This window comes from Myodes glareolus, chromosome 21 (genome assembly GCF_982192425.1).
Source record: "Myodes glareolus chromosome 21, mMyoGla1.1, whole genome shotgun sequence".
Taxonomy (NCBI): domain Eukaryota; kingdom Metazoa; phylum Chordata; class Mammalia; order Rodentia; family Cricetidae; genus Myodes; species Myodes glareolus.
In genome coordinates this window covers 6,196,655-6,211,262 of record NC_142046.1, presented here as the reverse complement: position 1 = coordinate 6,211,262, position 14,608 = coordinate 6,196,655, and the positions used below count along the sequence as shown (strand labels likewise).

Genomic DNA, 14,608 nt, shown 5'->3' with positions numbered 1-14,608 from the left:
TGGGCTGGATAGAGAAGGAAGCACTGTCCCTGGCTTCTGCAGCAGTGTCTTTTCTTACAGGAAACCCAAAGTCCTGCATTCACTTCATATTTGATATCACATTCCAAGGGTGTAATGGTTCAGAGGCTCCACCTTGCCTTAGGCAGGGTTCTGTTACAGAGGAACAGATATTCAGGCTTCATCTAAGAGCCACCTCACAAATAACTCTTCATCTAAACTAGTCTTACACCTCACACTCCTTCCTTCCCTCAACAGCATACAAAATCTATACAGTTTAGCTAGGGCTGGCCAGGACCTGGGAATCCTCCTGCCTATAGCCTCCCACGTCCTGAGATTCTATGCAGATGCCTAACCCTTTCATATTTCTTGAATCAAAAATTAAAAGGTCTAGAAACATTTCTTTTCACCTTCTTTCCTCTTAAAAATTATGTGCGGCACACACCATGGAAGTGTCATGGAGTCCTAGGAAACTAACAAGGGATGCTGTACAGCACAGACAGACGGACAGACTGACAGACTACCAGGGCAGGTGGACTGGCTGGTGAGCCTTCATATAACACACTAAACTTAACATTAAGAGCCATGAGTGCTAACTTCTCAAGAGACAAAACCCTTCAGTCCTGCAGCTAATTCATCTGAAGACAAAGAAAGAGAAGGAAGATGTAAAGGGCCCAAAAAACCAAAAGACAGGCACGGGAGAAATGCAGAGAAAATTAAGGCTCACAGACCCCAGAGAACATGGTGCTTTTTAAGCAACACATCCATCTTGTGGCCGTTTCAGATGCTGCCACATCAACCTTAATCCTCAGTGCACTGTTTCAGAAAGAAGAAGCATAAGGCAGGGAGAGCAGGGTTAGAGGCTTGAGCCTCACCAGGCTTCCTGTCACTGGCTCTCACGCCATCTGGTAAGCCATGTGACTTCCACTAGTCTCAGATCCATGCCTGCTGTTCCCACCGCCCCCGACACTAAGCTATGAAGAGTAAGATGCTTGTAAGAAATAGCTATAAATCATAGGATTAATTAGTACAGAAACACAATAACAACACAAGTATTTGTTTCTAGTCACATGAGACAAAGTATTTTCAATTCTCATACTAATCAGGAGGAACAACCCAGTAAACAAAGCACAATTTAAGAACATTTAAAAATAACAGAATAGGATACCAATGAATAGCAGAGCCAAGCCTTTAAAATTCTACACCAAAAAGTTGAAAGGTTTGCAAGCTAGTTTCCACACCTCAATAGTCCCTTAGCACAAAACCCCTTTCCATGTCTAGAGGAGACTCTAACTCCAAAGCTCACGAAGTCATTTCCTGTGCCGCCTAAGGCCTCCTCCCACAGGTGGAGCACAGGACACAGAGCTCATGATGCATTTGCCAGAGACTGAATCCGTACCATGCAGTTTCACTATGCCAATAACCTGACTCAACCACTCCTTCTGTTTTCCTCACTATGTCAGCAAGACTGTGAATTACTCCTGTACGTGCTCTCCTTCATCTTTCACCAGAAAAGGTTTGTGTCTTGTAGCCTGGTAAGCTATAGGCTTTTGTTGTAGAATAAAATTCAAGAGTAATTAGACTCACCCAGAGTAAGAACAACAGGGGGAACCATCCAAAATACACCCCAAGCAGGCAAAGTTCTCCAGGACTGGGAGGAATTTCATATCCCCATGAGATATACATGGTGTACAAACACTGTGAAGGCAGGTTGTTTGATCTTACTAAAAAGCATAGGAAAGGAGAAAGCCACCTCTTATCTCAACTATGGAAGAAAACATCTATTTACGAACATGTTTTCAACTAATGATGCTTAGAGCTGGAACCTCTTTTTAAGACTTGTCCAAATGTTTGTAAAAGAGTAGATGGAAACTCCACAGCCAGCCAAACAGTATTTATACGTCAGACACTACACTTGGTGCTGAGTACTCCGCAGTAAGCAAGAATAAGTCTCTCCTGCTGTGGACTCTACTTCAATGAGGCCCGATTAATTTGTGAGTATAAAGGGCTGGGGAAAGTGGTTAGATACTGTTGGGAGCCACCTGGAGGCACAGGTGGTCCTGCAGTTTGGAGGTAGCCACGTGGGGCTGAGCACCCTTGCCTGCACCCTTGCTTGCACATGCTCAGAACAGCAGAATGGCATTAACCAATCAGGACAGCGTTCAAGCCTCTTCACCTTTTAAAAGCAGCTGCCTCGGGACTCTACTTCCGCTCTCTCTAAGCTTTCTCTCGTCCCTGCTCTATCTTCCCTTCCCCCAATTTTCCTCAATCAAAGGGCTCCAAATAAAGATGTGACCAGAGAAGGAATTCTCGTTTTTGGTGGCGTTCATTCCTGCTGGTCAGGATGCCCCCCGCAAGATACTGTGATTAGAGGAGACATCTCTGGGATCTGAAGGGAAGTCATGCACACAGCTAGTACAAGAGTTCTAAGTTGAAAAGTTAGCCACTGTGAAGAGCCGAGGGGTAAACATACTCAGTGTCTGAGAACACAGGAAGCCAGGGGAATCTGAAGTAGAAAACAAGTAAAAGAAACAGGAGATAGAATCAGAGAAGCTGAAAGACCTTGCTCATGACTGAGGTGAACTTTGTGAGCCTCAGCAGGACACCAGAGTTTGGTGATAACATACACCAGACTTTTAAGCAAAGGAAAAAAAGGATGGGAAAACAGAGGGCCACTATAGAAAGGAAGTGGTTTGCGGTGGGCAGAATCAGGGTATACTTTAATAACAGTCTATGGAGTATGAAGATAGGTATTGTGATATTTTGTTTGTATTCAGACAAATAAAGAGGGTGGAGCTAGCCACTAGTTAACCATAGAGGTTTGGAGACCTGTACAGACAGACTGGAAGCGATAAGGCGGGATGGAAACAGGAGCTTGGCCCTTTTTAGTCTGAGCAGTTGGAGAAGTAAGTGGTGACTGCGGCTGATCCTTTACTTCTCTATCTTTCAGCTTTTACCCCTATATCTGATTCTGGGTTTTATTTATTAAGACTAATTAGGATAACACTTCATATAGTGCCTGTAAACAAAAGGAATCAAAAGTTGCAGCAATGTTCCTGTCCTAGGTCCCAGGATCATCAAGAAAGGACAGGATAAGTAGAAGGAATATGTGCAGAAGAGAGACCTTCTCACATAAAAAACCATGTGAACACACGTGACTCTGTGTCAGAGCTTGCTTGGCTCTGTGCCCTATATAAACCTATTCTCACATGACTATACTGAAACAGAGATGAGCAAATTCCAGCAGAAGGTATCATTTCCTGTGCCTTTACTAATTTCTAGGCACTATATTAATCAATGTACATACTGTCATGGCTAACCCACACATAAAAGCCAGGGCATCTAGCATATTGTAAACAATCTCAGATAGCATTACTTTTCTTCTTATTATTTTATCATCCTTTAATGACCAGGAAGCCATTCTAAGCTCTTGCTGCCTCCTCAAGGTCCAAAGTCACACCCACGTGGCTATGTGTGAGCAATAAGACCCTGATTATAAGACCCACAGTGCTTTGGAATATGGATGTGTGGGTTCACACACACTAACTGAGCACATTCCTATGGGCACATAATTTACATTTCTCTCATTCATGTATCTGGACATTTTCTACATCATTCTTTACCTCATTTCTCTATGCATTAACAGAGGGTGGTCTTTGTTACATTAGTGTGACACATGACCCAGATAATGTTATTTCATACACCATGAAGTGGAGCCTTGGGGGTAGTGCTGCGGGAGCTCCTTCAGCTCCTTCAGCCAATAGCCGCTGAGATACCAGCCCATTGAGGCGTGGTCTCTCTCTCTCTCTTTAAAAAAGCAGCGGCTGTCCTCCATTCTCTCTCTGGCTTCCGGCTCCACTTCCGGCTCCTAGACTCCTTTCCTTGAGAAGAATGGATTTAGCATACGATGAATGTTGAGACGTTTAGCTATAATGATGAATCTTGGGTAGGAGAAGCGATTTCCAAAGCTATGAGGAGACATCAAACTACCAGGTGTTTTAATTGTGGTAAATTAGGACATCTGAAAAGGGAGTGCAGGCAAAGAAATTCTAGGAATAATATCTCCTCTGGGAATGACAAAAGTAGGAGACCTCAGCCTTCAGGTATATGTAGGAGATGCAGTAAAGGCTGACATTGGTCCAACGGATGCAGGTCAACAATAGCCCCTCTGCGCGATCGGGAAAGGAGTCTATTTTTACTTCTTTTTTTTTATTATTTTTACTTCTTTTTAGAGAATTTCTGATCACAATGTCAAAGGGTGAAGTCAGCACAGTGAAAACCAGAAAGCAAAATTCTGTCCCAGACCAGCTCAGTGTCAACAGGGTTTCTATCTCTTCTTTCTGTACACTGGACAGTTACAGACTGTAAGGGCCAATGAGGTTTAACTCAAAGATGTGAGATACCCTCAGGATCCACAGGAGCTGGGTCCCAGAATCAGAGCATGCTCAGTCCCTTATATCAAGTAGTGGAGTGTTGTGTGAAACCTGCATGCGTCTTACCATACATAGAGAAATGACTTCTAGATTACCAATAATACCTAAACACAATATAAATGCTGCATATTAATTGGCATACTATTTAGGGAATAATATCAATGAAAAAATAATCTGTGTTATTTTATACATGTATTTTTCCACAAATACCTTCAGTTCACAACGGGTTGAATCTATAGATAGGAAACCCACAGATAGAAAACGTCAAGTGTTTATGAAGGCCTTTTAAAAACAGAAAAGTGCAAGCTATACAACACAAAAGCAGATGTCCTTATTATGGGGGTATGTCCTTAATTTGAAAATGGGAAATCCTGCATGCTCTCAAAAGAGATACTGTTTTGTTTTTGTTTCAGTTGGTTTTGTCAGTTAGTCTGGCTGTGCAGATCAGATTTTCTTGGAGTTCACTATGTAACCCAGGCAGGGCTGCAACTAAAGAATCTCCTGCCTCAGTCTCCTGAGTGCTGAGACAACAGGTGTATATCACCAACCTCAATAAATATGAGAAATAATGTATTACTGACATGATATCATATCTGACTACATGTGATACCACAGCGAAACATAAGTATACTAAACAACAATGTACTGTAATTACCTTCAGGTTGTATATACAAACTATATATGAAATACACACGAATTTGGGAAATACACTTGAGTTCTAACCCCAGGGCAGTTCAGTAAAAATAAAAAGAGCAAAAATGCCACTTCGACCAAAGCAAAACACAACAGAAAGCCCCTAACCATTTCTCAAACACTCCGGTGCAAATATTTAAGATTAAGGACACTCTGTGTGAGCTATCAATTATATATTACAAGCATTAACAATTTCATTGGAGACATCAACTGAAAAACACGTTAGTGTACCTTCGTGTTGCAGGCCAGCTCCATAAGCCTCTTTGCATTTTCTTCTGAGCGGTATCTTTTAGGGAGCTGAACCCTGAAGAACTTCAAGGCACCCTCAAAGTCTGTCAGCAGCAAGTCGTCCTTGGAAGTCTTGAATTAAGAAAAAACAACCACATTTAGGAACAAAATGTCTGTTATGAAGATACCCAAGAACCATTTTACAATTGAACCATTTTTGCAGAGTAACTCGAATACACTGCATCAATGAAATGGCAGAGCACAATGAACCATTTAGTGTGAGAGGAAAACTACAAACACAATCGAACAGGGCAGTACACCAGACAACTCAGACACGTACCTTTAGTAATCCAAGGGCGACATTAAAAATGACACTTATTCCCTGAAAGAGAAGAGACAAGACAGTTTTAGTGTCTGTATCTACTTTGTCCTGTTAGCTCTAGTGCCATCATGGAAAGGCAGTTCAGGAAACCCACTCCAGCCCCGTCCTGGCCCTCAAAGAGAATGAGTGCTTCTCCAACAGTCCGCGATTCCAGCAAACATGACAGTCATACACGACTGCCATTTGAGTTCTAACCCCACTTTATCACTCTATCAACATAGTCATCGCACATATCCCAGACCTGAGCTTTCCTGGAGGTCTCTAATCTGTCTTCCTCATCTGACCAATATGGCAGCTGTGTAGTTCAAAACAGGTGAGGGACGACATTAACAACTACCTTCACACTAAACAGTTGAGGTGTCTGGGCTCTGTCCTTAGAACTAACACTTTCCTTATTTTGGTATTTTCAGGTAAGGTTTCTGTTTTACCCTGGCTGTCTTGAACTCACTCTATAGACCAGGTTGGCCTTGAACTAAGAGATTCACCTGCATTGAGACGAGTTCTGGGAGTAAAGACATGTGCCTGGCTATATTTTTCAATATAGAAGTAGAACTGTAATACATTATCATATAACATCACAGTGGGAAAATGTCACACTGCATATAAAAACAGGTGCAGTAAAGGTGAAAGAATACACAGCAGAGTGCTGTGCAGTTAAACTGTAGAGACACTGAGACTCAAGTATTTTCAATTGTTTTTGATCATATTTTTTGAAGTTTCTACTGTGAGCACACCTTTTCTAAGTTTTTTCTTTCTTAACACATACTCACCTCTCAAATCTCAACCTATGTCATGGCTAAGGACATTTCTCACACTGCCTTGTTTCTTTTTAGTGTCAATGCTCTACTTTCAGTAAATTTCTTCCTCACCTCAAGTCATCAAGTCATTAGCTAGTATGGTTGTGTAACTTGGGCTACTCATGGAAATGCTGGGGGGACCTCCATCAAAGACTCTCTTTAAAAAGAAGAATGCAGAGCTAGGAGAGCGAGCACACAGTTGTGCTCTCTGCATCCAGGAGACACCAAACAAACAAACAGCCCCTCGAAAGGAAGGTACCAGTCCCCAACACAGATTCAGATATGACAGTTCTTAGTTCTAAGGATAAGATTCTGAGAAAGCAGTGCACTGCCAACCTCTGTCTTCCTCTACACAAGAAAGGAACTCTATTTTATCTACTCAGTGTCACGGAGTCAAACTGAACACTAAATAGTCTATTTGTCTAATGTATCTGTCTCTTCTCAGCAGAGAACCTCTGTGAAAAGGGTGAGCAGGACACTGGCCTCGGAAAGAGTCACCTCAGCCCAGACTTGGCAATCCCAAAACAAAACAGAAGACAAGCGATCTGACAGAGCTTACAGCAGAAGTCTAAGGACTGTGACCTCTGACACATACCTCACAGAGGAGCAGGTCGATGATATGGAAGACCATGTAGAGAGGGAATTTTGCAGTGAAAAGTGTAAGAAACCACTGGGAGGCGTACATGTGTGCTTCAAGGCTGATATCCAGGAAGTGGTTGTACAGGTCAGGAATGTATTCCTGAAATGGTAAACTAATTAGTTCTGGGCATATATGCAGCTCTCCTACATTTCTTAGGAGGCTCATAAATCTGCCAGCAGTAGCTCAAACAGTCAAACACTTGTGTATCTCTGAAGTGCTTCAGAACACTTAGCGGCTATTTTCCACACTACAAACTAGCTGAGAGAAAGAGGAATTCCCGAGAACAGTGACAAGTATTTGGAAAGCCAGTTTTTATTTCCAAGTTATGAAATATTTTGGAAAAGTCTATCTCAACTTTGGTAGGGATATTGTCAACAGACACCTTTGTAGCCCTGGGGAACGTTTCCTCCCTGCATTTGCTATAGAAAAGGGCCCAATTAAGCAATTTGCTCTTAGGTTTTTTTCTACGACTGAAAACTCAGCTTAAACATATCAGATTCTCAGCACTGTTGGATCTCTGCATCATCACATAGTAAGAAACAATAGGAATAAAAGCCATTGTTCCCCAATCCATCTGCCATAGTTTGCACCTATTTGTCCAACCCAGCCTGAGTTCCCTTACCTGCATGAGGCGCTCCAACTGGTAGAACTTGCAATGTAGGTCTTCAAAATTTTGCTTGAAAAGTTCCCTGAGGCCATAGTCAAACATGATCTTTACCAGAACACTGAATGCCTGTTCTTCGGGCATCTGTATCAGATGGGGCAATGGAGGAGTGGGATACAAAATAATGACTACAGTATCTTTAGCTTATCCCTCCACTGTCAGGAAATGGAATGGCGCACAGAAACCCAGTTCTCAAGTTTTATTTAATAGCATTAATTCACTCAGGCAAGGAATGTTAAAGAAGGCCTACTTCATGCTACCACTGCCTTCCTCATAGCAAGAGTGTAATGAACTAGGAATTGGTAGAAGGGCTGATGAGCACCCAGGACAGCAAAGCTTGTGAATCAAGAACAAGTTCCGCTGAAAGGACAGGGTTAGAGGTGGATACAACAGGCTGGCACACAGTCTGTTTAAGCTCTCTGAAATAATGAGGCCTTTTTTCCAGTCATTTGTCCTGTCTTTGCTACAGTGTCATTCTAGCAAACTATTCTTTTCCTGTCATAGTAAGAAATAGTTTGTGGGGCTGGAGAGAAGACTCAGTGGTTAGGATCACTTACTACCCTTGCAGAGGACCTCAGTTCCTACCACACACATGGCGGCTCACAAACATCTGTAACTCTACTTCCTGGGGATCCACTGTCCTCTTCCAGGTCCTGTGGGTACCTACAGAACTATCATGCACATAAGGTCCCGCAGGCACACATAAATACACATAAATTAAAATTAATTCTTAAAAAGTAGCTTGTCTCTAAAAACAAAACAAAACAAAAGAATAGCTTATTCTAAAAGCGCCTTCCACATCCTCAGGTCTATGTTATCACTCAAAGTACAACAGCAGTGGTGACAGAGGTGGTGAGCTACCCTCCTCCATTTCTGTCTACAGATGCCCACTTAGGAATAAGTGTATCTTTCATGACTTTATGGAACATTCCTCCAATAATTTGGAGAGATGTCTAAGTTTCAAAAAAGAAGGCTAGCATTGGCAATGTTAAGAATCCATTTAACTATAGCAAACTTCAGAAAAATCAAGATGGTGGGCGGGCTACTGAGGAACACGACACTGGAGGTCGGCAGAACACAGGACCCTGTGCGAAAATAGCATAGCAAAAGCAAAACATGACAAAGCATAGCAGATTCTTATTGGGAAGGACAGGCTGTATGGGACAAAATGTTAGAGTTTCTGAGATACTTGCTGTACATGTGAGGGAGAAGTGGCTTCATTTGTGTGGCATTTCTGATGCTGGAAACACTTAACACAAAGGATGCAGGAGGAGTTCTAAATAGGACTAGAATTTGAGGAGGCCATTTTCAAGGGGTGGTGATAATTAAAAGGGAATAAATGTTCTTTGTGTGAAACTACAATAAATAATAGATGAACCATATGTGTGCATGACTGAGACATAAAAATCTGTCTAAAACAACAAATCAAATTAAAGAAAAACCAACTAACCTGTTTATTAATGTCACAGCATTAGCATATATTCCAAATTTCCCTAAATATTCTAATTGACCCAGAACCAACCTTGTTTTATTCCGTAACTCTGCTGTACCTGCTACAGACATCACCACGCTGAGCTCACAGGAGAGAAGACAGGGCTAAAATTCTAAGATTTCCTGCCCTCTGAGAGCAAACATGGAAGCTTTATTTTGACTTGCATGGTTTCCTGGTGGGCCCTTGTCCTCTCTAGCTCTGTCTCTTTCTTCCTTCCCTCCACTTCCCACTACAGTCACACTATGCCACACTATTTCCATACATTTGAAATTCTTCAGCTTCTATAATATTATATGATCCTCTTTGACAGCAATGTTCTACTCTATTTTCATGCTTTTAAAATATTTCTATTGCAACATAACAAGGGAAAAGGTTAAATGACACTGAAAAGTGTACAACAGAGTGACAGCCCTTTTTGTTTTTCAGGGTGCACCATACTTAAACTTCCTGCCAAGAGAAAGGAGCCTTTAATCTAAACAAAGTTCTCTGTTATAGTCTTACAGTTTTCATTGCATTTTACCTGTACAGATCTATTAATATCCCTGAAAGCATGCTTATATAGCTATCTGCTTACAGATGGTGGTGTTACTAGCTTTGTCCTGTGCTCACTCTTAGCTTCAAATTTCCAGAAGCAGTCAGAATTGCTGATAATATCTGTGTAGTGTTCTTGCCACACATTTATGTGAAATACTGAGATGATTAGGCAAATTAAAAATCTGAAACATTTTATGAGACAATGTGCTTAATTTATTTTTTAAACATCAATGGTTTGAAACAAAGACAATAGGGTGGTTTTGTAAGTCAAACAAGTGCAGCATCTGATTTGTTGCTGGATCACAGTCAGAGTGATGGTCATAAAAGAGTCACATATGGGCAGGGTAGCTCATAGGTATGGCATTCACCTCGCAGGTTTGCATTCCTGGGTTCAACCCTCAGCACAGCAGAACCACCAACAGCTCACAAAGTGCACATGCACGGGGATGGGGCACTGAGTGTGGACTGTGTGCCAGGCAGGAAGTCAGTGTGAGACTTGATCACATTACAGCTATGATATAAAATACCCTGGTCCTTACAAGACAGGTTCAAATGTTTGCTACTTTCTTTTTAAAGCTAATAAGCTGTGTTTGTGGAAATGAAAAATGAAGACAAAGAATAAATCAGTAAGTGGAAGTCAAATAATGACCACTTAATATGGCTGTTCAGTTTAATGTATTTCTGACATTTCTATCTATTTCAAGAAGTAAAGTTGAAGAATAAAGATCTTTATTAAACGAGCACATGAGCAGAATGAGACTGAAAAAGCCTCGCTCTCTTCCCAGGATACAAATCTTCAAACAGATGTTAACGACTGGCTACTCTACAGACAACAAAATGTCGACCAATACAGAAGTCTGTCTAACCTGAAAACAAAAAGGAAATCTAACCTTACACTAGTTCTCAACACTGCCATGTATCCTCATCAGGCTTCTCTTCAGAGAGCCATTAAGTTAGAGTTCCTAAATACAAGTCCAAGAACATGGCCAAAGCTAACCTTAGCCACACTTAAGCCCAGGGAGGTCTGTGTAGTTGTGACACAGACTCAACTTACGTGGAGAAGCAGTACAGCCGCGAGGAAGGACTGGCCCTGGCAGTAACCGATTTCTTCATCATACACAGAGTATGCCTGCACAGGGACAAAAAACAAAGTGTTCAAAGTGTTAACCCATTCACTGGGTGGTAGCGCACGCCTTTAATCCCAGCACTCAGGAGGCAGAGGCAGGCAGATTACTGTGAGTTCAAAGCCAATCCAGTCTACAAAGTCAGTTCTAGGACAGGTTCAAAAGCTACACAAAGAAACTCTGTCTTGAAAAACCAAAAAAGGGGGAATGAGTCTAGGACCACCTAGGGAGCAGGCAGGAACCAGAGATCTCTGGGGGTATGGGCGTTGGCCTGGGATGTCAAAGAGAGTAGGCAGAGACCAGAAACCTCTGTGGGTCTAGGTGTAGGCCTGGGACCTCTGAGGTAGTAGGCCTGATTCAGGTCCTCTGTGGGTCTGGGCATGAGTCTGGGACCTTTGAGAGAGTAGACAGGAACCAGAAACCTCTGTGGTCTGGGTGTGAGTCTGGGACCTCTGAGAGAGTAAGTCATCTGCCGATCCAGGTGCACCCAATTCTGGGACCTCCAAGAGAGAATATCAGAACCAAAGACTTTTACAGGACCAAATCCAAGCCAGGGACCTCCACTGGAGCAGAACCTGACCAGGGACATTTACAGAAACAGGCCTGAGCCAGAAACCTAGACCAGAGCAGGCCTGAGACAGAAAACTCCACAGGAGTGGAGCAAACCCCAGCAGCACTGAGTGACCTCCAGAAACACAAAGTGACCATCGGGGTAACTAGAACTGTGGCACTGATTGGACCATGAGGAACAACCATCTGAGTGTTGGATCCACTGGCATCTAAAAGATTAATCAACAATATCAAAAACAGCCCAACCACACCAATTAGAGGAAAAGATAAGTAGACAAGATAAGAACACATGCAACACCATAAAGAGCAACACGATACCAGCAAAATCTAGAGACCCTACAACAGCAAGACTTGAACAACCAAATAGAGATGAAGCAGAAAATAATGACCTAAAAAATAACTTCAGGAGAATGTTTGAAACTCTGAAAGGGGAAATGAGAAATTCCCTCAAAGAAATGGAGGAAAAGACAAACAAAAAATTGGAAGACATCAGCAAATCCCTTAAAGAAAACTAAGAAAAAGAAATCAAACATATGAAAGAAATTATTCAAGACTTGAAAACTGAAATAGAGACAATAAAGAAAACACAAGCCAGAGAATTAAAGAAACAGAAATCATGAGAAAAAACAATCAGGAACCACAAACACAAGCATGAACTGCAGAATACAAGAGATGTAAGAGAGAATCTCAAGTGCTGAAGATACAATAGAGGAAATAGAAAACATTAAATCTAACAAAAGCTTAAACCAAAATTTCCAGGAAATATGGGACACCATAAAAAGATCAAACCTAAGAATAACAGGTATAGAAGAAGTTCAACTCAAAAGTACAGAAAATGTATTTAATAAAATCATAGAAGAAAACTTTCTTAACCTAAAGGAAGATATGCCTATGAAGACACAAGAAGCTTTCAGAACACCAAACAAACTGGATCAAAAAAAAAAGTCCCTTTGCCACATAATAATCAAAACACTAAACATACTACAGAATAAAGAAAGAATATTAAGAGCTGCAAAGGAAAAATGCCAATTAACACATAACGGCAGACCATCAGAACTACACTCTACTTCTCATTGGAGACAATGAAAGACAGAAGGTGGTGGTCAAGTGTTATGCAGATATTAAGAGACTGCCAGCCCAGACTATTATACCCAGCAAAACTTTCAATCACCATAGAAGGACAAAACAAGATATTCCATGACAAAACCAGATTCAACCAATACCCAGCCACAAACCCAGCCCTAGACAAAACTAGAAGGAAAACTCTAACCCAAGGAAGTTAGCTACATCAACAAAAACAATGACAATTGATGGTCTCATAGCAGCAAAATCACAAAAAAGGGAAAACATACGAATTAACATCACCAACAACAAAAAATAAATTAAAAGAAGATAGCAATCACTGGTCATTATTATCCCTTAATATAAATGGACTCAACTCACCTATAAAAAGACACAGGCTAATAAACTGGACACGAAAACAGAATCCATCCTTCTCCTGCATACAAGAAACATATTTCAACCTCAAAGACAGACATCGCCTCAGATAGATGGTTAGAAAAAAATTTTCCAATTAAATGGATCTAAGAAACAAACTGGTGTGGCTATTCTAATATCTAACAAAATAGACTTCAAACTAAAATCAATCAAAAGAGACAAAGAAGGACATTTCACATTAGTCACAGGAAAAATCCATCAAGAGGAAATCTCAATACCGAATATCTATTCCCAAAACACAAAGGTCTCTCTCATATGTCAAACACTTCTAAAGTTTAAATCATACATTAATAGTGGGAGACTTCAACACTCCACTCTCACCACTGGACAGGTCAGTCAGACAAACAATGAACAGAGAAATAAGGGAACTAACATGTTATGACTCAAATGGACTTAACAGACATCTATAGACTATTGTATCAAAACACAAAAGAATATACCTTTTTCACAGTACCTCATGGAACCTTCTCAAAAACTGACCAAATACTTGGTAACAAAACAAACCTCAACAAATTAAAAAAACTTGGAATAACCTAATGTACCTTATCAGATCACCATGGCTTAAAACTAGAATTCAATGGCAATACTAATTCCAGAAAGCCCACAAACACATGGAAATTAAACAGTGCTCACCTGAATCATCAATTGGTCAAGGAAGAGATAAAGGAAGAAATAAAACACTTCCTAAAATTCAATGAAAATGACCACACAACATACCCAAATTTATGGGACACAATGAAAGCAGTGTTAAGAGGAAAGTTCATAGCACTAAACACCTACATAAAGAAACTGGAAAAATCTCACACTAATGAATTAATAGAATCTTTGAAAACATTAGAACAAAAAGAAGCAAACTCACCCAAGAGAACTAGAGGGCAGGAAATAATCAAATTGAGAGCTGAAATCAACAAAATAGAAACAAAGAAAACAATACAAAGAATCAATGAGACAAAGAGTTGGGTCTTCAAGAAAATCAACAAAATAGACAAACCTTTATCCAAACTAACCAAACAGCAGAGAGAGAATATCCAAATTAACAAAATCAGAAAATTAAAAGAAGCCATAACAACAGACCCAGAGGAAATACAAAGAATCATCAGGTCATATTTTGAAAACCCTGTACTCCACAAAATTGGAAAACTTAAAGGAAATGGACAACTTTCTGGGTAAATATCACTTACCAAAATTAAATCAAGACCAGATAAGCAAATTAAACAGATAAGCAAATTAACTGCTGAAGAAATAGAAACAGTCATCAAAAAAGCCCAGGACCAGAAGGTTTCAGCTCAGAAATCTACAAGATTTTCAAAGAACTAATACCAATACTCCTCAAATTATTCCACACAATAGAAACAGAAGGAACATTGCCAAACTCTTTTTATGAGGCTACAATTACCCTGATACCCAAATTACAGAAAGACATTATTAAGAAAGAGAATTACAGACCAATCTCACTCAAGAACATGGATGCAAAAATTATTAAATAAAATACTGGCAAATCGAATCCAAGAACACATCAGACCATCATCCACCATGATCAAGTCGGCTTTATCCCAA

The 14,608-nt window shown here is 40.7% G+C and overlaps 1 protein-coding gene across 6 annotated transcripts in view; it reads right to left on the bottom strand.

The window, feature by feature from the left end:
* The window catches only part of Rabgap1 (RAB GTPase activating protein 1), a 140,534-nt gene that overhangs the window by 17,492 nt on the left and 108,434 nt on the right, over positions 1 to 14,608 (bottom strand). For all 6 annotated transcript variants that reach the window (XM_048429201.3, XM_048429204.3, XM_048429205.3 and 3 more), the window contains 5 exons: positions 10,915 to 10,989; positions 7,793 to 7,918; positions 7,126 to 7,269; positions 5,692 to 5,733; positions 5,355 to 5,483 (listed from right to left, as the gene is read on the bottom strand). In XM_048429201.3, the coding sequence (XP_048285158.1) occupies positions 5,355 to 5,483; positions 5,692 to 5,733; positions 7,126 to 7,269; positions 7,793 to 7,918; positions 10,915 to 10,989 (516 nt within the window). The remainder of the gene's footprint in view (positions 1 to 5,354; positions 5,484 to 5,691; positions 5,734 to 7,125; positions 7,270 to 7,792; positions 7,919 to 10,914; positions 10,990 to 14,608) is intronic.